At 42.2% G+C, this 24657-nt stretch overlaps 1 protein-coding gene across 8 annotated transcripts; it reads left to right on the top strand.

Moving 5' to 3' along the window:
• The first annotated feature begins 1891 nt into the window (after nucleotides 1–1891).
• LOC139560420 (fatty acid CoA ligase Acsl3-like) lies at nucleotides 1892–24511 on the top strand. Of its 8 annotated transcripts, none has more exons than XM_071377165.1 (17): nucleotides 1892–2076; nucleotides 2304–2399; nucleotides 6445–6755; nucleotides 6875–7418; nucleotides 7680–7857; nucleotides 7983–8092; nucleotides 8916–9054; nucleotides 9345–9495; nucleotides 9776–9899; nucleotides 10054–10125; nucleotides 10327–10466; nucleotides 12004–12176; nucleotides 12381–12455; nucleotides 12648–12839; nucleotides 12971–13085; nucleotides 17331–17488; nucleotides 17699–24511. In XM_071377165.1, the coding sequence occupies exons 4-17, from the start codon at nucleotides 7056–7058 to the stop codon at nucleotides 17854–17856; spliced, it is 2148 nt and encodes a 715-aa protein (XP_071233266.1). In that variant the 5' UTR covers nucleotides 1892–2076; nucleotides 2304–2399; nucleotides 6445–6755; nucleotides 6875–7055; the 3' UTR covers nucleotides 17857–24511. The 8 variants fall into 8 exon arrangements, with proteins under 8 accessions (XP_071233266.1, XP_071233267.1, XP_071233268.1 ...); XM_071377166.1 differs by having other exon boundaries at nucleotides 6445–6650; XM_071377167.1 differs by having other exon boundaries at nucleotides 6445–6645.
• The last annotated feature ends 146 nt before the right edge of the window (nucleotides 24512–24657 follow it).

Consider the following 24657-nt stretch of genomic DNA (forward strand, 5'->3'; position numbering starts at 1 on the left):
ATACAGAAATTAGTGGTGGTAGTCAAAGCAGTTTTTAACTGTAATGCAGTTGATTGATGACGATGACATAAACATGTATTGGGGCTGACATCCATACAAGCATTATACTTCAAATTTGACCTGAACATAGTGTGAAATAGACATGTAAACAATAGCCTAATTGTAGGTTAATTTTGCTGGATGGCAATGGGGAGAATTGGGATGGAGATGCAGCTTGGAAAAAGGTGCAGTCTTTTTACTTCATGCTATCTTGTCTGAGCTCCTATGTCAAGCACTAGGAAACGGACTCCAACATCTCAGAAGAGGTATGGTCTTGTCTTTTCATTTAGCCAGTTGCTTGTAATCAGCTGGATGGCTATAGAGATTAGCCCTGAATCACTAGAGCGGTGCAGTGCAGACCAATTTATTGGATGCGTATGGCAGCTTCCCGAAGCGCAAGAAGTATGAATACTCTGACTTTCGCAAAGGCCACATCACAGTAAACGCTGTACAGCCACTGCAGACATCAGATCGACCATGCAAAGCCTTTTACTGCAGCCAAAAGTCACCTGCATCCATGTGTGATGTAATGAAATGGGGTCTATAGCACAGAGTTTCTAAACCCAGAGGTGCAACATCGTGAGACTTCCAGGAACGCTTGTGAAAGAGACCAAATAGACCAAGCCAGGGTTTAGGGTTTGAGAAGTCAATGAGAGAAGTAAAAAAGTATTCCTTAGTTCTACATTTTCTCAAAATCTAAAGGCACAACCTAAATTCGAGCCAATGTCTTAAGTAGTTGAACATGTTATTACTCCAACCTTGTGAAAGTGACAAACTGACACGTTTTCATTTTCGTCAAAAACAATTTTATATCAAAGGAGTGCCTTTGACATGACGGCCTGGATATGCACAGTAGGGCGCAAGATGACCTTTAGACCCGATGATGTATTTCTACACATAAGCTTAGTTAGCCAATGTCGACATTACATCTCCTACAAGTGTAATCGGGGATTTATATTGGAGAAGCAGTTTTATCTTCATACTGTACTGTCTTTGTCTACAGACTTTCGATCAAAGTTCTCCATGTTTGTTGTCAAGGAAGTTGTCAAGGAAGTAAGTTTGTGTTTATACAGGATGTACCGCCCCCAACTACCGTCAACCAATCATGTCAATGCGGAGCTATATGGAGCCTTCCACATTGTAAAAGCCAATTTATGCTTGGTTTGGAGGTTCCATAACAGGTTGTGACAACACTTCCTTGACAACTTGCTTCACAACAGCTCTGCTCTGCTCCATGAAGCGCAAGAAGTAGGAATGCCCTAACTTCTGCAGAGGCTGTATCACAGTAAATTACTCTGCATGGTCAATCAGACATCTGCAGTGACTGTACAGCATTTGCTGTGGTGTGGCCTCAGCATTCATACTTGTGCTTTGCAGAGCAGAACTGTTGTGAAGGAAGTTGTCTTGGAAGTGAGTTTGTGTTTATACAGGACCTCTCACCTCCACCTACCTTCAACCAATCATGTTAATGTGGAGCTATATGGAGCCCTCCACATTGTTGCAAAATTTGTGACTCATGGCAATGTGGTATGGAGCTCGATTTGGGCCTCTGCAAGCCTCTGGAGGCTCCACAATTATGTCACACCCTCCATATGGAGCCTCTGGCCCACATTTTCAGATCAAGCATAAATTGGCATTTATAGATCATCAGATCATTGCACTGGCCTTGCTCTGGCGTGCTGACCCTCGTAAAGTCGTGAAGTGGTACATCATCATCACTATCGGCACATTCGGCAGGGCCTCCTCTCTGAACGCCAGTAACCCCGTTGACATCACTGCTGCCCTAATCACGCGCCACTTTCAGCGGTCCAATCGCAGACAGGAGAACTGCCTCTGTCTTGATAACTTTTTCCCCATCACTTCCGGGCTGATAACAAGGGCCATAGATGCCCGCAGATTTCCACTAAAATCTCTTAGTTTGATGTATACATTGGCACCATAGCTTTTATGTTTGACATGATGACAAAAGCCAGCAAATGATTTTGGTGTATTGACGAAATTATTTCAAGAGCCGCGAGAATAGCGGGCGAGAAAGAGGTGAGATTGCATTGTCTGTGCTCTCGATTCTTGCAGATGTGCTGCAATGTTAGCTAGCTAACGTTAGCTGGCTAGTAATGCTGTTTCGTAGCTTGCTACCTATCTCTCGACAGATAATCAAATGTTATTCTTTGTAATTGAAATGAGACTAATGCCATCTGGCTTTGGTCGAAACGTTTTTTGTTGTTGGTATTAGTTAGCTAGCCGTGTGTCTTTCTAATCCACAGTACACCTGTAATGCCGGGCTGATGATGGTGATGCTAACGTCGATAGCATTTGATAGGCGCTGTCTTGCGTCCCTCCACCTGTCTGGCAGCGTTAAAGTAAGCTGCTATGTAACTAACTAGCATAGACGGTGGTTGTAACAAAAGGAAATCTTCATGGCATTTTGAGTGTATTGATCTACCCATTTATGTCACGTTTGATTGCATTTTATTAGGGTTGTTTGTTAGTTAACTAACGTAGGCTATATGTTTTTTTGTGTTTTATCCAACTAACGTTAGCTAACATACCGGTAGCATAACAGATGGCTATGGTCTGACTGTGAGACCCAGTTCAGGATTTAGGATGGTCAGGTACTTTGATTTGATTAACCTATGCCAGTATGCCAGCAACTAATGCTATGGCACCACATGAGCCATAGTTCACATATTGTTAACTGTTGTGCAAACTGTGTTTATGATGACGCTGGTGGACAGTGGTGGATTGCTCCAGATTATCTGACCTTTTTTTGTTTTTAATTAACAACAGACACTATCTCTCAAAGTCTCAAGGAATGTTGTCTTTACTTTCTGGTCGAGTGACGGTAGACAGTTTACACAGCAGAGCATGCCTTCTGGGTGATTGAGAGTTCTGTTTTTGAGAGCAGAACCAGACTTGACCTAGGCTTTCCCTAACCATAACGAAAAACAATGACTCATTTGTTTACATTTACAGGAGTAGGCCTAACTAGATATTTCTGTGCTGTTAGGCCTGAATTTCAGTTTGCATCCCGTTAAGCCACATGGTCTGCCAGCCATTATTACTGTGTCATGACTCATGTACATGGAGACACAGAGTAGCCTAAAAACTTGTCTGTACAGCACTTCGAGATATTAGCTGATGTACGAAGGGCTATATAAAATAAAATTGAAATTGAAAATTGACTGGTTGGTCTTCTGAGGTATGTCCTTAGGCAGTTATTAGCAGGCAATTCCACAGTAATAGAGTGACACTGAGACTCTTTTTTTTTTCACTTTAAAATGTATAGTGCATTCGGAAAGTATTCAGACCTCTTGACTTTTCTACATTTTATGTTACAGCCTTATTCTAAAATTGATTACATTGATGAGGGAGAAAAAAATCTACACACAATACCCCATTATGACAAAGCAAAAACAGGTTTAGACATTTTTGAAAATGTATTAAAAATAAATATCTGAAATAATACATTTACACAAGTATTCAGACCCTTTACTCAGTACTTTGTTGAAGCACCTTTGGCAGCGATTACAGCCCCGAATCTTGGGTATGACACTACAAGCTTGGCACACCTGTATTTGTGGAGCTTCTCTCATTCCTCTCTGCAGATCCTCTCAAGATCGATCAGGTTGGATGGGGAGTGTCGCGGCACAGCTATTTTTAGGTCTTTCCCGAGATATTCGATCGGGTTTAAGTACAGGTTCTGGCTGGGCCACTCAAGGACATTTAGAGACTTGTCCTGAAGCCACTCCTGCATTGTCTTGGCTGTGTGCTTAGGGTCGTTGTCCTGTTGGAAGGTGAACCTTCGCCCCAGTCTGAGGTCCTGAGTGCTCTGGAGCGGCTGAAAAACATCCCCACAGCATGATGCTGCCACCACCATGCTACACCGTAGGGATGGTGTGAGGTTTCCTCCAGACATGAAGCTTGGCATTCAGGCCAGTGGGTTGAATCTGGGTTTCATCAGACCAGAGAATCTTGTTTCTCATGGTCTGAGAGTCTTTAGGTGGCTTTTGGCAAACTCCAAGCTGGCTGTCACGTGCCTTTTACTGAGGAGTGGCTTCCGTCTGGCCACTCTACCATAAAGGCCTGATTGGTGGAGTGCTGCAGAGATGGTTGTTCTTCTGGAAGGTTCTCCCATCTCCACAGAGGAGCTCTGTCGGTGACCATTTTGTTCTTGGTCACCTCCCTGACCAAGGCCCTTCTCCCCCGATTGCTCAGTTTGGCTGGGCGGCCAGCTCTAGGAAGAGTCTTGGTGGTTCCAACCTTCTTCAATTTAAGAATAATGGAGGCCACTGTGTTCTTGGGGACATTCAGTGCTGCATATTTTTTTGACCATTCTTCCCCAGATCTGTGTCTAGACACAATCCTGTCTTGGAGCACTACGGACAATTCCTTAGATCTCATGGCTTGGTTTTTGCTCTGACATGCACTGTCAACTGTGGGATCTGATGTAGACATGCATGTGCCTTTCCAAATCATGTCCAATCAAGTGAATTTACAACAGGTGGACTCCCAACAAAATTGTAGAAACATCTCAAGGATGATCATTGGAAACAGGATGCACTTGAGCTCAATTTTGAGTCTCATAGCAAAGGGTCTGAATACTTATATATAATTAAGTTATTTCTGTTTTTATATTTTATATTAAAAACCTGTTTTTGCTTTGTCATTATGGGGTATTGTGTGTAGATTGATGTGGAAAAAGTTAATTTAATCCATTTTAGATTAAGGCTGTGATGTAACAAAATCTGGAAAAAGTCAAGGGGCCTGAATACTTTCCAAATGCACTGTATGTCAAGTAAAAACCAATGATTGCAAATTTCCAAAAAATGTAACAAAAAACACATTTACTTGAACACGGTGCAGATGCAAGGTTTGGTAACAGAATGGCTGTTTGTGCTGTGATTCTGTTATCAAACTTTGCATCTGCACTGGTCTTCAAGTAAATGTGTTTTTGTACACATTTCTGTGGAAATTGTTAAAAGTTGTCCATGTGCAGAGTTGTAGTGTTTGTTGAACTTTGCAATCAGCGGTTTTTGCTTGACATACATTTTTAAAGTGAGAAATCTGAATCACAGTGTCACTCCATTGCCATGTAATTGCTCTAGCCTCTCTACTATAGAGGCTGCTCTACTATAGAGGCTGGACCTGTATATCTGGTCTCGGGTGACAAAGCCTTGAATTTCTGGTGAATGAATCAACAGAAATTTGACGAAGGGCTGTGGTACTTTGCATCAGTAGCTTGACTATCTTATAGTATTCTGACTTGGTGATGTGTGCTTCAACATCATAGGCTGCTGGTTTAAGAGTCAAGAATGCATGATCATTGACCAGGGTACAGACAGAGTTCTCTTCTGAAAGGTCATGGGTTAGTTTAGCCTCAGCCTAGCATCCCACACAACGTGGACGAATACCTACTTATTAAGGGAAGTGTGTGTAACAGGGTTATTCTACTTCTCTACATGCACAACTAGGCCTATAGTCTCCTTTGAGGTTAATTACTTTTTATGGAACAAAATCTCTTGGGAAGAAATCTAGCTCAAGTATAGTAGCAATGCTCTCAATGTGTTATGGAACCCAATCCTAGTTTTGAAGCATGAACACTGAGATAAGGCAAAGGGTTTGACAATTGCAGAAAGAGATACTAAAATGTGATCAAAACAACCACAGGTGGTTGAATCACAGCTGTATGGATATAATCTGTTATCTTGGGTATAATCTGTTATCTCTTCAATGAAGCATTTGTGATGGTAGTAATACCGTAAAGATAAGTACGAGATTCTACAAACCATTAACAATAGCATAGCCCCATGCACTAGAGTCTTATCTAGTAATAGTAGCCTAGTAGTAGTAGTAGAAAATGTTGTTATTATTACAAAGAAGGTTGGTAGCACAGTTTGCCAATCTGTTTAATACCAAATAGAAATGTTTTCCCCAAATGCGGATTCAATCTTTAAATAATGGACTGGACTGACATGTAGCCTATTGGGGAATGGGGATATTCACATCGTTAATATTTGAAGAAGTGTCGTTCTGATGTTAGGCCCAGGGTACAGTAGGCAATATTTGCTGATAAGGTTTAGAGAGGTGTGGATGGACATGGGTAGGCCTAAAGTTTTTTGTTTGTTATTCCACTGCAATAGACCACTTATTTGTTTACTAGCAGTGGCTGAATATCCTTTGTAAACAGTTTGTTATTTCAACCACAGTGATGCTTTGTGTAACGGAGACCCACCAAGCCCAACCCCGGGTCGTATTTGTTAGGGAACATCGTAGTAAAACATTTTGCAACGGAAAACAAACATTTGTATTTCTTATTGGACAGGTTTAGGTAGTCCCTCCCCGTTTCTTCCATTTGGTGCCAAATGAATGACCCACCCACCCCTGGCTTTTGTGTCCTTGTGCCAGAGAGAGCGAGAGAGGAAGTGAACAGGAATAGTGCTGCTGACCAAGGAAGAGGCTGAGGAGAGGATAGGGATGTGCCTCCTCCCCAGACATTGATTTATCACATTTTCCTGCCAATCTTCACCCTGTCCCTGCAGCTGGCTGGTGCAGATAGGATACAGACCCAAACACAGGATGGTGCAAGATACACAACCCAACAATACAGTTTGGTAGAGCTTTGTCTGCATGCCGTATTGTTGATTGGTTGTTTTGTAGGTTCACCGTTGATTAGGTGTTTTCTGATACCTGCTTGCCTAGCATGATTACCAGTATTGGTACGTTACTAATGTTTTGTTTGAGTCTCATTTAAAAATAAAACATTTGATCTGTCTATCCCTCCCGCTCCACCGCCTGTCTTCATCTCTGACGTGTGTTGTCTGTTCTCTCCCTACAGGTAACCTGACTCTTCTACCGAGCAGCGTCTGTTAGTCCATCAAGCAGATCCACCAAAGGGACCACCAGTGCATGACAAAGAACACAACCATTCTCCAAAAGAAGTATCTGGGTGTGTCCCTCACCCTTCCTGCCCACCTCAACTGACACCACCCCCTGACCCTTGAACCCTTACCTGCAAGATGAAACTGAAAGAGGACATGAACCCGCTGCTGCTGCAAGTCTTCCGCTCAGTGGTCTGGGTCTGCTCTTTCATTACCTTCCTGCCATGGTACTTCCTCTCGGGTGCCGGCACCAACCTAGACCGGGCACGGCGGGTCAAGGCGCGGTCAGTGAGCGGGCGTCCAGCAGGCCCTTACCGGGCGACCAACCGGGCGGGCGGTATCCATCAGAAGCTGGTGTGGTCCTTGCACCTGGGGGTGGACACCCTGGACAAGGTGATGGTGCACGGGGCGACCAGGTTTCCAGAGAGGGACTGCCTGGGCACCAGAGAGGTGCTGAACGAGGAGGACGAGCTCCAACCCAACGGGAAGGTCTTCAAGAAGGTGAGGAAGAGAGGGGAAAAGTGGATTTGAATAGCTTTCTGGATGTAATGTGTGATATGTTGTGTTTTAAGTTGTGCATGAGAAAGCCTCCTCACTACTGTTGCAGTAGTACTAGGAGAGCATTAGATGGCACTGTCTGACCACGTTTGAAGGCTGCAGAGGTTGTGTATGACTCTGGTTTTTATAGTTAATTCTGGGATAATAGTGCTGTCGGTGTGTGACTGTTTAGTAGTGCACTACTAGTATGTGTTATTTGTGAAGGTTATCCTAGGGGAGTATCAGTGGATGTCGTACGAGGAGACCTACCAGGCAGCAGTGTGTTTTGGCAGTGGTCTGGCTGCGCTGGGCCAGAGGCCTCAGTGTAACATCGCCATTTTCTGTGAGACCAGGGCTGAGTGGATGATAGCAGCACAGGCCTGCTTCATATACAACTTCCCATGTGAGTGGTTATGTGACAGACCGTAACACACATTATAGCAGCACAGAAACACACACAGCACAGAAACACACTCACACACCTTCTTTCGTAGGATGAATCTCTAACCCAGTGTGTTATTCTACCAGTGGTGACGTTGTACTCTACTCTGGGCGGAGCGGCCATCGCCCACGGTCTCAACGAAACAGAGATCACCCACATCATCACCAGCAAAGACCTGCTACACAGCCGTCTCAAGGTAGGCTCTGCTCACCTTGTCCTGATCACTTCCTGCAATGCCATATGAGACAGTACAAACTAGCCAGATATTGAAATATGCCCACATTTTAAATGGTGTTACCCCATGTCCTGTTATGTCAAACTAGATGGTACACACACCAGCTTTATGTTTATAGTGAAAATATGCCCACATTATGAATACGTTTCACCCATAAATATGCATTGGAACTAGGGCTGTTAAAGTTAACGTGACATGTTTATCAGCTGAATGTTTTGGGATGCTGTTAATTGCGTACGTGTTTCCGCACGGACCATTTTAAGAGCTGAAGATCGTGTGCCTCTAGCCACAATCATGTAAGTTATGCCCAATATTACCGGACCGATGTTTTTTCTTCGGATTCGTGCGTGTGTCGCGGGCCGTTTTAAACTACTCGTGAGCCGCTCTTTTTTTGATTTGTTTAGCTAGCTGGTCATATGCTGATAACTTGTCCCCTGACTAGGCTATGCACACATTTGGCACAGGAAGAACTGAAAAGGAATAGGATACTCAGAGATGCTTCAAATGTAGGCTGCATATGCAAGAGGTGTGTGTGTGTGTGTAGTACAGATGGTTACAGAATTTCATAACATTGTTGGACAAGTTTAACATTTCTTTGTATCCATAGAGCCAGTTCTTTTCTTTCCTATAGTCACACGTATTTACAATGCCTGACGTGTTAACAGTACTTAAAGCTGTGTGTGTGTGTGTCTGTCCAACTGCAATGTAGTCGATCTCAAACACGCATTTGACTGTCAGTCAATAGCTACTTACTCTCTCCTTTCCTCCTCCCCTCTCCTCCCAGGCCATCCTGTTAGAGGTGCCTCGGCTGCAGCACATTATCGTGGTGGACAGTAAGCCAACCAGCTGGCCTGGCTTCCCCCGCGGCATCATGGTCCACAACTTGGTCGCGGTGCAGGAGCTGGGCTCTAGACCCGACAACAGTAAGGAGGGAGAGTGTGGGTGGGTAGGTTGTATGTTGGGGTCTATGTGATGTCTGACACGGTACAGTACTTCTGCCCTGTGTTCTTAGTGACTCTGTACCCATATGGCGATATGTACCCTCTCTGTCATAGCCTATCAGATTGTATTAGCCCTGTGCGTGCCCTCTTGACAGAAAGATATCCGTACTCCGATGCTCCCGCATTGTGCATTGTTCTGACCCGAAGCTCTTGGTCTGTGTGACCTCTAACCTCCCTGCTGCTCCCCTCTCCCTCTATGTGGCTGTGTGTAGTGGCGGTGGCACCCCGGCAGCCTCTGCCCTCTGACATCGCTGTCATCATGTACACCAGCGGCTCCACCGGCATCCCCAAGGGTGTGATGATCTCCCATAGCAACATCATCGCGGGCATCACGGGTATGGCAGAGCGCATCCCAGACCTGGAGTACGTACAGAGCCCTAGGGTGTCTTCTAGATTCTATCTCCTTTTTTTCTCTCTCTCTCAATGCCTCTTTCCCCTCATATGCCCTGATCACCGTCTCTCTTTTTCTCTTTTCATTATTCTCTCTTTCTCTCTTTGCCACCTTTTCCCCTATAGTATGTCAACCTCTCTCTCTCTTTCTCCTCTTGTCTCTCACCTCCTCAGCATCTCCTTCCCTCTGTAGTATGTTGTGTGTCTGTATGTTTGGCTGTTGAATAAAATGGTTTTGTTTCCATTCGTGCAGTGAGACAGACACCTACATTGGGTACCTACCGCTGGCTCATGTTCTGGAGCTCAGTGCAGAGATGGTGTGTATCTCTCACGGCTGCCGCATCGGATACTCCTCCCCACAGACGCTAGCAGACCAGGTACACACACACACACGCCAAGCACACACAAGCCAAGAAACAATCCCACGCATGCCAAGCACCACCACCAGATCTCTTCTAAGCTCTCCTCCTGTTCTCTGTCCTCTCACTGATCCACTCTCTCTTTCCTCTGTCTCTTTTCTCTCCATCCCAGTCGACAAAGATTAAGAAGGGCAGTAAAGGAGACACCAGTGTTCTGAAGCCTACACTCATGGCTGCTGTACCGGTAAGCACCCAATCAGACCTCTTTTACATGTCCTTGTCTCCAAAGCTAGCATAAAATATATAAACGGTTAATATTCAGTTAAATGAAACACCAGTGCAAATTCTATGACCTGAGTAAGATACACAGAACGTTTTGGCATGGCCCCTTTAATTGAAGTGGTATTTCTCCTTTCCTTCTCTGTCCCTCTGTCTCCTCTTATAGGAAATCATGGATCGCATCTATAAGAATGTGATGACCAAGGTGGAGGAGATGAGCAGTGTGCAGAGAACCCTGTTTGTGTTGGCCTACAACTATAAGATGGAACAGATGACCAAGGGCTACAGGACCCCGCTCTGTGACAGGTAACACACACCTGTTGCACAGCAAACAAATGCATGTGCACGCACACACACAATGAGTAATGATTGATAGACTATAATTCCACTTTTTCCCCTTTCACTTGCTCAGTGGTGCGCACAACAAACAAACCAATACTCTCGATGTAGCTTGGGGCGTTGCTGTGGGGGGGTTCTTGCATTAAAAAGAAACCATAAGGTTCACACACATTTTTACTGTGTGGTGAATGACTTGTTGTTTGCCTTGGTGTTATAGTTAGTGTTATAGTTAGAAAGTATACACACCCCTTGACTTATTCCAATTCAAAATGGATTAAGAAAATGTTTTCTCAACCATCTACACACAATACCCCATAATGACAAAGTGAAAACATGTTTTTAGAATTTGTTGCATATACAGAAATATCTAATTCACGTAAGTATTCACACCTTTCAGTTAATACTTTGTAGAAGCACCTTTGGCAGCGATTACAGCTGTCTTTCTGGGTGTGTCTCTTAAGAGCTTTCCACACTTTCTTTATTTTTATTTTTTATTTAACCTTTATTTTACATTTGCCCATTTATTATTTTCAAAATTCTTCAAGCTATGTCAAATTGGTTGTTGGTCATTGCTAAACAGCCATTTTCAGGTCTTGCCATAGATTTTTAAGTAGATTTAAGTCAAAACTGTAACTCGGCCACTCAAGAACATTTGTATTCTGGACAGGCTTCCTTCTTTTCACTGTCATTTAGGTTAGTATTGTGGAGTAACTACAATGTTGTTGATCCATCCTCAGTTTTCTCCTATCACAGCCATTAAACTCTGTAACTGTTTTAAAGTCACCATTGGCCTCATGGTGAAATAAATCCCTGAGCGGTTTTCTTCCTCTCCGGCAACTGAGTTAGGAAGGACGCCTGTATCTTTGTAGTGACTGGGTGTATTGATACACCATCCAAAGTGTAATTAATAACTTAATTATGCTCAAAGGGATATTCAATGTCTGCTTTAAAAAAAAAAAGAAGCCCATCTACCAATAGGTGCCTTTCTTTGCGAGGCATTGGAAAACCTCTGGCCTTTGTGGTAGAATCTGTGTTTGAAATTCACTGCTCGACTAAAGAACCTTACTATTATCTGTATGTGTTGGGTACAGAGATGAGGTAGTCATTCAAAAAATAATGTTAAACACTTATTGCACACAGTTCATGCAATTTATTATGTGACTTAAGCACATTTCTACTCCTGAACTTATTTAGGGTCGTCATAACAAAGGGGTTGAATACTTATCGACTCAAGAAAATTCAGCTTTTCATTTTTTATGAATTTGTAAAAAATTCAAAGAACATAATTCCACTTTGACATTATAGGGTATTGTGTGTGTGTAGACCAGTGACAAAAAAAATCTCAATGGAATTAGTTTTTAATTGAGGCTGTTACACAACAAAATGTGGAAAAAGTCTGGGGTGTGAATACTTTCTGAAGGCTCTGTATCCTCTGACTCACTGTCATATCCTCTTTTCAGTCTTATTATTTTCTCTCCCCCCCCCCACCGCTCTCGCTCTCCAGTCTGGTGTTTAGGAAGGTGCGCTCGTTGTTAGGAGGTCACATGCGGGTGCTGTTGTCGGGCGGAGCGCCCCTTTCTGCCGCCACCCAGCGCTTCATGAACATCTGCCTCTGCTGTCCCGTGGGCCAGGGCTACGGCCTCACTGAGACCTGCGGAGCTGGCACCATCAGTGAAAGTAAGAGGGAGGGTAGCTGGAGGGTTAGAGGGAAGGTAGATGGAGGAGGTCTAAGAAGGGAGGGAGGATGAAGGAGAGGGTAGTATGTAGACTCCCGCTGCCTGGGAGAGCGGGATGGGGCATGATAGAGAGAAAGCCAAGTGATTGTACACACTAGTGCTATGCTATGTTCTCACACTTATTTTTTCACTCTCTCTGTGTCAGTGTGGGACTACAGCACAGGCCGGGTCGGAGCTCCTCTGGTCTGCTCTGAGATCACCCTCAAGGACTGGGAAGAGGGTGAGTACATGGCATTGGGACTGTAGAATGGGTGATCGTAGGGGAGGGCTGGGAAGAGTACAGGTGAGACTGGAGGGTGGATTTCGGTGGGTTGGGCCGGGAGGTTGGAGGTTAGTGGGGTTGGGGGCTTGGGTGAATTGGAAGGGGTGGCGCTGAAGATAGCCCTCATCTTCTTCTCCTTCTCTTCCCCAGGTGGTTACTACAGCACAGACAAGCCCAACCCAAGAGGTGAGATTGTGATCGGCGGGCCCAATGTGACCATGGGTTACTACAAGAACGAGGTGAAGAACCGCGAGGACTTCTTCGTGGACAGCGACGGCCAGCGCTGGTTCTGTACGGGAGACATCGGGGAGCTCCACCCTGACGGCTGCCTCAAGATCATCGGTGACGAACCAGGCGACCAAGAGAACATTCTAGACTAGACACCTAGCTTAGGCGCAGAACATGTTATCTCATCAGTAGTGGAATGGGGATTGTGGTGTGTGTGTGTCTAACAGTGTGTTCCTCTTGTGTAGACCGTAAGAAGGACCTGGTGAAGCTCCAGGCTGGGGAGTATGTGTCTCTGGGGAAGGTGGAGGCCATGCTGAAGAACTGCCCTTTCGTAGACAACATCTGTGCTTACGCAAACAGGTAACAATGCACATATTACTGTATATACTACCCGTGTGACTAGACTCTATATATACACTCCCCTACCTATTTATATGGACGGTGAAACAAACTTTTAATTCGCTATACCTCAGCATTTTGGATTTGACATCAAATGTCTCATGAGGACACAGTACAGAATGTCACCTTATATTTGAGGGTATTTTCATAAATATCTGTTTTACTGTTTAGAAATGAAAGCACTATGTATCTAGTCCCCCAATTTGAAGCTGTCAAGTGTTAAGACAAATTCACTTATAAGTAGTCAAAAGTTGACTATTTGTTTCCACTGTCATTGCAGGCAATAACTACATCAAGCTTGTGACTCTGCAAACTTGTTGGATGCGTTTTCAGTTTGTTTGGGTTGTGTTTCGGATTATTTTGTGCCCAATACAAATGAATGGTAAATAATGTATTGAGCCATTTTGGAGTCACTTTTATTGTAAATAAGAATAGAATGTTTCTGAACACTTGTACATTAGTGTGGATGCTACCATGATTACGGATAATCATCATTGATTACATACATTATTTAGCATTGGGCATGACATAATCTGAAACGCAAACAAAACAAACTGCAAATGCATCCCATAAATGTGTTGCGTGCTCGGCATTTGGGACCAAATACTAAACTTTTGACTACTTTAATAAACTACAAGTGAATTTGTCCAAATACTTGAATCCTTCAAATGGGGGGACTAGATACATAAAGTGCATTTATTTCCAAACAGATAGGTGTTAAAACGCCCTAAAATATAAGGTGACATTCTGTACTGTTGCCTCACATGAAACACTTGATCTCAAATCCAAAATGCTGGAGTACAGAACCAAATTAAAAGTTTTAGCTTCACTGTCCATATATATACTGTACATAGAGGATTTGGTATTTATTAGGATCCCCATTAGCTGCTGCCAAAGCATCAGCTACTCTTCCTGGGCTCCACATGAAACATGACAAAATACATAGTACAAAACATTATTAGTCAAGGACTGAAATACTTCCATTTAAAACGTGTCACACAGCCTGCATATCAGTACCTACAGTGCATTCGGAAAGTATTCAGACCCTTTCCTTTTTTTTAACGTTACAGCCTTATTCTAAAATGGATTACATTGTTTTTTTCCCTCTATCTACACACAATACCCTATAATGACAAAGCAAAAACTGGTTGAGAAATTTAAAGAAATGTATTAAAAATAAATAACTGAAATAACATTTAGATAAGTATTCATACCCTTTACTCTGTACTTTGTTTAAGCACCTTTGGCAGCGATTACAGCCCCGAGTCTTGGGTATGACGCTACAAGCTTGGCACACCTGTATTTGTGGAGTTTCTCTCATTCCTCTCTGCAGATCCTCTCAAGATCGATCAGGTTGGATGGGGAGTGTCGCGGCACAGCTATTTTTAGGTCTTTCCCGAGATATTCGATCGGGTTTAAGTCCAGGCTCTGGCTGGGCCACTCAAGGACATTTAGAGACTTGTCCTGAAGCCACTCCTGCATTGTCTTGGCTGTGTGCTTAGGGTCGTTGTCCTGTTGTAAGGTCTGGATTTGTTTTTCATTAAGGATCTCTCTGTACTTTGCTCTGTTCATCTTTCCTTTGATCCTGACTAGTCTCCCAGTCCCTGCTGCTGAAAAACATCTCCACAGCATGATGCTGCCACCACCATGCTTTAAAAAAAATTATATATATATTTTTTTTCACCGTAGGGATGGTGCCAGGTTTCCTCCAGACATGACGCTTGGCATTCAGGCCAAAGAGTTCAATCTTGGTTTCATCAGACCAGAGAATCTTGTTTCTCATGGAGTACTTTAGGTGCCAAGCGGGCTGTCATGTTCCTTTTACTGAGGCGTGGTTTCCGTCTGGTCACTCTACCATAAAGGCCTGATTGGTGGAGTGCCACAGAGATGGTTCTCCCATCTCCACAGAGGAACTCTGGAGCTCTGTCAGAGTGACCATCGGGTTCTTGGTCACCTCCCTGACCAAGGCCCTTCTCCCCAGATTGCTCAGTTTGGCTGGGCGGCCAGCTCTAGGAAGAGTCTTGGTGGTTCCAAACTTCTTCCACTTTAAGAATGATGCGAGGCCTCTGTTCTTGGGGACCTTCAATGCTGCAGACATTTTTTGGTACCCATCCCCAGATCTGTGCCTCGACACAATCCTGTCTCGGAGCTCTACAGACAATTCCTTAAACCTCATGGCTTGGTTTTTGCTCTTACATGCACTGTCAACTGTGGGACCTTATATAGACAGATGTGTACCTTTCCAAATCATGTCCAATCAATTGAATTTACCACAGGTGGACTCTAATCAAGTTGTAGAAACATCAAGGATGATCAATGGAAACTGGAATAAAATGTATTTAATCAATTTTAGAATAAGGCTGTTATGTAACAAAATGTGGGAAAAGTGACACGCTATCTAGGTCTAATACATAGTACCGTGCAAATGACAATACAATATATATAAAATGGCTGTCTCTCTTCACAGTCCCCTTTGTGCAGTAAGGTGTTCTTTTATCTATTTTTTTGTAGTTTTATTGTTAGCTAGCTTTTAGTTTTTGAGATATTTAGCACCAGCCTATTGCTAGTTACCCTTTCTAAAACTGACTGGAGCTCTATGTTAAGTGCCTCAGTTATTTATTTTACTACTACTGCCGACGCGTATACTGTTGAGACATCAGGGTACAGACACACAGGCTTTATTCAAAGTCAGTGGAATGTCATTTGTAAAAACAGAAATCAATAATAGTCCAAGCTGGCTGCCCTGCGGTACACCACAGTCAACTGAATTTGCATGAGCGAGGCTTACATTAACGAAAACCCTCTGTTCTATTAGATAAGTAACTCAATCCATTTTAAGGCAGAAGATGCAAATCCATAACACCTATGTTTTTTCAGCCATAGGTTATGATCAATGACATCAAAAGCTGCACTGAAGTCTAACAAAACAGCTCCCACAATCTTCTTACTATTAATTTCTTTCAGCCAATCATCAGTCATTTTTGACAGTGCCGACCTTGTTGAGTGCCCTTCCCTATAAGCATGCTGAAAGTCTGTTGTTAATTTGTTTTCTGTAAAATAAGATTCTATTTGATCAAACACACATTTTTCCAAAAGTTTACTAAGCACTTGTAACAGGCTGTTTGAACCATTAAAGGGAGCTCTGCTATTCTTGAGTAGCGGCGACCTTTGCCTCCTTCCTTGTCTGGGCGCACACTCTGTTTTCTAGGTTTTAATTGAAGATGTGGCAAACAGGAGTCACAATGTATTTCGCTACCAACCTCAGCAATTTACCACCCAGGTTGTTGGTACCAGGGGGTTTGTCCTTATTTATAGATAGCAACAATTGTTTCACCTCTTCCACACCCTCTTTTTGGAACTCAAAAATACAGTGCTAGTCTATTCATTATTTGGTCCATTATGCGTGAATATGAAGGCTCAGCATTTGTTGTTTGCCTGTCAAATTAAGTTTGCTAATCTTGTCAACAAAAAAGTTAATGTGGTTAGCAATATCAAAGGTTTTATGAACAAGCCATCTGCCTCAATGAAGGATGGAGCTGAGTTTGCTTTTTTGCCTAGAATTTAATTTAAAGTACTCCAGAGCTTTTTACTATCATTCTTTATATAATTTATTTTTGTTTAGTTACGTGATTTCTCAATTTACTGTGTTTGCCAGTCTGCTGAGTTGTCAGACTTATTTGCTATCCCCTTATTATCTGTCTCTTTGTCAACTCTTTCCATCACCATGTCTCCATCTCCTGTCTGTCCATCCATTTTCTCTCCATCCTATATCCTGGGGGTTCCCAACCTTTTCCCCCCATGGACCCCTATTTCAATGAGATGTGTTAAATGCACCACCAGGTTCCTGTAATTCTACGTAGTTTAACATATCTATTGTTGGGTATGCTATTACATGGTAATAATCCTCGAAATCAAGTCTTGCCCATATTTTATGTTATTTCCTTACCAAATATGTTGTAATATTGTAATTCCCATTCAAAGTGAAGCCCCCCCCCCCTTCAAATCAATGAGGCGCTGCTATTCCCCCAGGACACTTTGGCGACCCCTAGGTTGGGAACCACTGCTCTATCCTATTCTGACTCATCTTTCTCTCAATCTCTACCTTTATTAACTCATAGTATTCTTGTTATTCTAATAATATAAAAAGGAAATACAGATCTACTGTATTGGCTTAATAAAACTAATGCTACTTCTCTCCTCTCTTAGTGACCAGTCATATGTGATTGGCTTTGTGGTGCCCAATCAAAAGCAGCTGACAGTGCTGGCGGAGCAGAGAGGGTTACGGGGCAGCTGGGAGGAGATCTGTAACAACCCTGACATGGAAAGAGACGTCCTCCGCATCATCACAGAGGCTGCACTGTCAGGTAGGATAGAGGGGTGGGAAGGGATGGAGGGAGGAAAGTAAGCGTTAGTTAGGGAAGACTGGGGAGGGAGGGAAGAGGAAATGGAGAAAGGGGAGACTGATGGAGGGAGGAAAGGGGTTTCTGGTTGTATCAAGAGTATTGTTTCTCCTCCTAACCCTCACCCATCTTCATGGTCATGATGTCTCTAAAGTCCAGTGTTGTTTCCCACAGCCAAACTTGAGCGCTTTGAGATCCCTAAGAAGATCCGTCTTAGTGCAGAGCCATGGACCCCAGAGACTGGCCTGGTTACGGACGCATTCAAACTCAAACGCAAGGAGCTCAAATCACATTACCAGGATGACATCGAAAGGATGTACGGTGGCAAGTAACACACACACTCTCTCTAAGACACACACAGGTAAAGACATATGCAAGGAATCTAAAAAACACTACCAAGATGACATGGAGACTGGAGAGGATGTACGGCGGCAAGTTAAACACACACACACACACAGAGAGAGAAGGAACGACCCATTGTACTTCAACCTCTTGACTTCCTTCCGACTAGTTACAAGCAAACGGAAAATAACTCTGGAAAATTACTGTCAGTCAATCCAGACCCCCAACAAAGACGGAGAGGCCAAGCCAGTTGGAGCGACATCCGTTGCTTCTCTTCAAAGGTTTTTCTGGGTCTGTGTTGCTATGATGACGGTGGCATCGTTGACATGACCCGGCGGACGCACAGGAAATGACAAGTTTGTACAATAGACTGCTTCGGCACTATGTCCATGCCCCCCCCCTCCCCCCTTTTGGCATGTGTGTGTAGTCCAGACACCTGATGGGAGACTGGTTTGTTGTTGTGTTACTGTGGCCTGAGTCGTGTTCATTAGGCACCAAACGGAAGAAAACTACCTGAAACAGGGAACGACTACCTAAACGTGTCCAATAAGAAACACTTGTTTTCCGTTGCAAAATGTTTTGCAACAGTAAACACCAATGAATATGACCCTGAAAAAGGAGGCCCTTCGGTTTAAATGTCCCATATTCAGGTTTGAGTCTATACAGGGATCTCTTTTCTTGTGTATGTTTTTTTGGGTGTAGTGATATTTGTTGTTCTGTTCATGTTTCATTACGGTTATTTAACGTATACGGTTTGTCTTCATTCGCTTCCGAAGCCCATTCAATGAACATCTTGTGTCTGAGAGAAATCAGTGTTGCGAAGCCATGAAAGATTCTTTTTAAAGCAACTCGTGTTCTTAATTTGCTTTTCTTATATTTTTCTGAACGGTTTGTTTCTCATTTATATTGTTTTTTTCTCCTGGTTCTATTCTATTTCTTTATTGGTTCTATTCTATGGAAGAGTACGTGTTTAGTGATTTGACTAGATGAAGTCCTGTCACTCTTTTACTGTGTGTTAGTGATGTAATCTCCTTCTGGCTCTGTTCCTCTGTGGCTGGCTATGGGCTGATGTGCCTGGGTTGGCTCGTAGAACCTGTTTGTCATAAATAATCAGTGTTGGGGAAACTACTCTGAAAATATAGTTGACCAAGTTACCAATTACTTCATACTAGAAGAAGTTATGATACACTAAAGCTACCCTTAAGAAAACTATATTCTACTTAACTGAAGTAGTTCACTACATCCAAACTACTTAGTAAAAAGTTAGCATATCTAAATCTGAAATGTCAGTGACTACAAATTGCAAGACAGATCACTCTGGAGTCAGATGTTAACAGAATGTGTAAATTAGCCTATTAAAAACAAAAACTGTTTCAAGGGATAATTAGGCAGATCTGATGCTGAAAAAGAATGGAAATTATTTTCTACTTATAAATGATGTATAAATAAATGATGTAGCCTAGTTCCAGTAGTTAGCTACACCACTACATGGCAAAAAAATGATGAACTACTGAAAACACTACCTACATTCGAATTTAGTTCCCCACTAAACTACTGCAAAATGCAGTTAAATTACTAGTTAAACTACATGTAGTTCACTTCTCCCCAACTCTATAAATAATGTAGTCTGATCCAAGATCCTCTGACTATTATTGGGATGTCATGAGTTAACCAGAGCAAGAAGAACTGATCTGGGACCAGGTTAGTAATGATGGTGAAGTGTCCAGGGTGGCTACAGGGAAGTAGGATGAAGTTGCCCCCAAAGCTGATCTAAGTTTTTCTTGTCTCCCCTATGGTTGAGGTTAGGTTGTGGAGAGGATAAGCTGATCCTTGATCTGTGCCTAAGGGCAACTTGTCATCATGGGCTGTCAATCCTACTGAGGCTCTTATTCATTTCATTTCTATCACTTAACCAGTGTGTGCGTGTGTGTATACATGCATACAGTTGAAGTCGGAAGTTTACATACACCTTAGCCAAATACATTTGAACTAAGTTAACAATTTCTGACATTTAATCCTAGTAAAAATTCCCTGTCTTAGGTCAGTTAAAATAAAGTGGTGATCCTAAGAATGTGAAATGTCAGAATAATAGTAGAGAGAACGATTGATTGATTGATTTATTTCATCACATTCCCAGTGGGTCAGAAGTTTACATACTCAATTAGTATTTGGTAGCATTGCCTTTTTTAAATTGTTTATTTTGGGTCAAATGTTTTGGGTAGCCTTCCACAAGCTTCCCACAATAAGTTGGGTGAATGTTGGCCCATTCCTCCTGACAGAGCTGGTGTAACTGAGTCAGGTTTGTAGGCCTCCTTGCTCGTACACGCTTTTCAGTTCTGCCCACAAACGTTCTATTGAGGTTTGCGGTCAGGGCTTTGTGATGGCCACTCCAATACCTTGACTTTGTTGTCGTTAAGCCATTTTGCCACAACTTTGGAAGTATGCTTGGGGTCATTGTCCATTTGGAAGACCCATTTGCGACCAAGCTTTAACTTCCTGACTGATGTCTTGAGATGTTGCTTAAATATAGCCACATAATTTTCCAGTGTAGTCATTGTTAATGTTGTAAATGACTATTGTAGCTGGACACGGCAGATTTTTTAAAATGGAATATCTACATAGGCGTACAGAGGCCCATTATCAGCAACCATCACTCCTGTGTTCTAGCGGCACGTTGTTAGATAATCCAAGTTTCATCCATCATTTTAAAAGGCTAATTGATCATTAGAAAACCCTTATGCAATTACGTTAGCACAGCTGAAAACTGTTGTTCTGATTAAAAGAAGCAATAATATTGGCCTTCTTTAGACTAGACTAGTTGAGTATCTGGAGCATCAGCATTTGTGGGTTCGATTACAGGCTCAAAATGGCCAGAGATAAAGAACTTTCTTCTGAAACTCGTCAGTCTATTTTTGTTCTGAGAAATTGCCAAGAAACTGAAGATCTCATACAACGCGGTGTACTACTCCCGTCACAGAACAGTGCAAACTGGCCCTAACCAGAATAGAAAGAGGAGTGGGAGGCCACGGTGCACAACTGAGCAAGAGGACAAGTACATTAGAAAGTCTAGTTTGAGAAACAGACGCCTCACAAGTCCTCAACTGGCAGCTTCATGAAATAGTACCTGCAAAACACCAGTCTCAACGTCAACAGTGAAGAGGCGACTCCGGGATGCTGGCCTTCTAAGTGACCCCAAACCTTTGAACAGTAGTGTATATATAATAATGTCCAAACGTACAGCTAGGAGTGTGTGTGGTTTGTGCGTGTGCTGATGTTTGGGTTTGTTCGTGTGTGTACTCACTGCCCTGAGCTTGTTCCAAGTTCCCCTTGTTCTGGATGCCCACTCACATGACCTGTGTCAGTCTATTACCTTTCAATGTTTTCTCCAGTAAAACAATGGTACCTACCTACACTGTATGCTGCTAAACCAGGTCTGTAGCTCCATAAACCATATCACATAAACTATCTGGCTCCGTAAACCACAAAACCACGTAAAATTGGCTCAAACCTGCCATGTTACTCCTGAAAATGATGATGACCAATGTAACTCAAGCATGTCTCCAAGAGAATCAACCAATGAATCGTAGTCCAGATCTGTAGTTGTTTGTCTCTTTGATAGCTGTTTGGAAGACTGTGTGTGTCATACACTAGCACTGTCTACTCCATCGGACCCTTCTGATATTACAGTAATACATCCTCCTATTTCTATGTTACAGCTCTGTTACTATGATTGATTGAAATGTGCAATACTTATACGAAACACAAATTCTAAAACTAAATGATCTAATAGAAAAATGCAGAGAGCCCCTCCACAGTGTATGAATGTGTGGGTGCGGGCCTGTCTTTCCAGACAGACAGATGGGCAGACAGTAAACATTGTTATACAAGTAGTAGTGTAGTCTCTATGGAGTGATATTAGTGCCAACAGAAATGTAATCTGAATTCAATCATCTTAAATTTATTGGCACTATTATGACTAAATACCAATTTTTCTGGATTGTGAATGTACTGTGCCGATGACGATACCCAGTTATATTGGGAACTCTGTAGTGAAGACTAATATTTTGGTTGTGAATGTTGTGAATGTAAAAGAAAAAGACACTAATCAGGTTTCCATCCGAGCTTCTTATGCGAGTAAAGTATATGTCAGATAAAAAATGTCACGACAGGCCTGATGGAAACAGGAAATTTGTCGGTTAACTTTCCAAATGTTGACACAACTAAATAAGCTTTGTGTGGGAACTTTGTGTCTAAAACGAATTATGGCGGTGGAAACGCCTTTATGCGCAAATATTGATATAATAACCATCATGTCAAAGTAAAGTTAGTCGTGCAATGTTGTGTGGTCCTCCCACTACGACTCGGAAAAGCATGCAGTTTATTAGGCGCCAGATGAAATAAGTTATGATGAACTTCACAGGGTGGTGAAAGTGCACAGTGATGAGCTTGATGCTCCTTTCCAATAAATATTGAGCATCTTATTCTTGTGACTTGATTATCGATGACTGGCTGCCATTCGACAAATAAAAATAATCTCACTCTTTTGTCCCTAATAATCTCATGTGTAGGCTATACCCGCACTTTATCTGCAAGCTGTTGTTTAGAGCGCAAGTGCCAAGCCCAGTGTGCGCATTCACCATATAACACCATTTTTTTTGTGACAAAACCATCAGTACAGTTTAAAATGCGATGGAATTTTTTGTATTTTTTATGTGCACTATGTCATCACGCACAGCCTTTTGTCCACAACAAGTCAATTTGATGGACACACTAGTGGGAAACTGTACAACATCTTTTTATGCAGATTTGAGAATATTTGCATGAAAATCTGTCACCAATTGGATGGAAACTTTTAGCTAATAATGAAGGAAAAGGTACTGCAGGTGAACAGAAAGTGATTTGGGTTACATGATTCCTCGTGAATATATTTACAGTTTTATCGATAAGGCCAACATTTCCCAACTTTGATTAGGTATGTCAAGTTATTTTGGATACACATTTCAAAGGTATGCCAGACATCCTTCCCCAAAAGGACCTTTCTATGGATTTAATTTCAGGAAGATCAAAAACATAAAATATCTTTGGGTCATGTATATGCCATATTGTATCTGTTGTCTGCAAATGAATTAGTGTGTTTGATTTGTGCAATGTACAGCCTAGAAGAGGAACAACTTGGGTATTCAATATTTTGTCAACGCCCGTACATTTTGAAATGTATTGACTTACATTTCTTGTATTTGGGATTGTAGGTGTTTTTTATTTTTATTTTACAAGGGTCTATAACACTAGTGGTTATCCTTAGTCCCAACGAGTCTTCAGCTGTTCCAATTAAACATTTCATCACTTGATTTGTCAACAATTTGGGGCAAATAATATTGTGAAGTCTAAAGACAGTTTAGTCTGGTGAATTTGAATGATTTATTCTCGTTATCTGTGAGAACACAGCTCTGGTACACTCACAAATCCACTGCTAGTATGAACTTGATGAACAAAGTTAAAGAAAGTCCCCTTCTCAGAGGTTTGATATCGCTTGGAATATATCAGCATTCAAACACTCCCCTGTTTTGAGAGTAGTCTAAAATACTGCTACTGTTTACGAATGGGGAACCCAGATGCAGGCTAGTTCCCTTCTTACATTTCCTGATATTTCTTTCTCTGGACATTTCATTGTATTCAACTCCCAACCAGTCGATCCAGTCCGCTGCTCTGCTATCCCATACCAGCCTACAATTGGTGGGTTGCCTTGTTACACGGGTCAGAAGATTCCTACATGGTTCATAGGAATATACAAAGTGCTTTGTCCGAGTGTTTGTCTCTGAGGATACACATAACGTGTCCTAGTAGTGACGTCATCCAAACTACTTTGGCATCCTTTTGTACATCAGTGTGGTGTACAGATGAATTTGACTACTCCTATTGTTTCTTGTACTGTACATATATTGGGAGGGGAAGGGTTAATATGATCAAAGCTTATGAAAATATACCAGTTGTACAGGTGTAATACCTCTTTCTTATTGACCAGTTTTTGGGGTCTATCATTCTCCTTTTGTGTGGGTTACTGGCCTTGTCACAAGTGTCTCGTTCCTTATTTATTTGTAATTTGGCCTTGTCAGGAAAATACAAGTTTGTGATTGGTATAAAAATTATCATATTTGTATGTGTTAATTCCGTTTCATTCATAGTTATGGGGATTATATAGATTCTTGTGGGTGTCTTTTTGAATGATTCTGTACATGTATGTAAACACCTGTACATTCCATCACAGACAAAGAGTGACCGTCACAACGGTCCTAAGGCAGCAGGTTAGGAGAATTAGGTTAAGGTTAAGAAAAGAGTGAGGGTTAGCTAAAATGCAAAAAAATATCAACTTTTGATGTAAATTTGACAAGCTGGATCTCTATTAGCTATGACCAGTTTGAGTAGAATTGTGTCTTGAAGCTAGCGTTTCTATGGCAACGAAGCCCAGGAGGAAGTGTTTTTAAAATATATATAAACTAGGGTACAACGGAGGAATTCCAACACTGGATATCTTGTTACAGCTGTTAAGTCATTGATAATCTGCCATTTAAAAAAAATGTAATTTCATTAAGTTATAAGGAGGGTAATAGCTATATTCAATAAAATTCACAAGTTGATTTAACCCTTTATCATGGTCGGTTTGTCCAAAATCGTATGACATAAAACATTTACTTTTCTGTTCTTGCATTTATGGTAGTACAAGTTGTCATATTAAGCATTAATCAGTTAAATTAGACATTGAACTTGAACCATGTAAGAATTCTGGATCTAGC

The sequence above is a fragment of the Salvelinus alpinus genome, chromosome 30 (assembly GCF_045679555.1).
Source record: "Salvelinus alpinus chromosome 30, SLU_Salpinus.1, whole genome shotgun sequence".
NCBI classification, from domain to species: domain Eukaryota; kingdom Metazoa; phylum Chordata; class Actinopteri; order Salmoniformes; family Salmonidae; genus Salvelinus; species Salvelinus alpinus.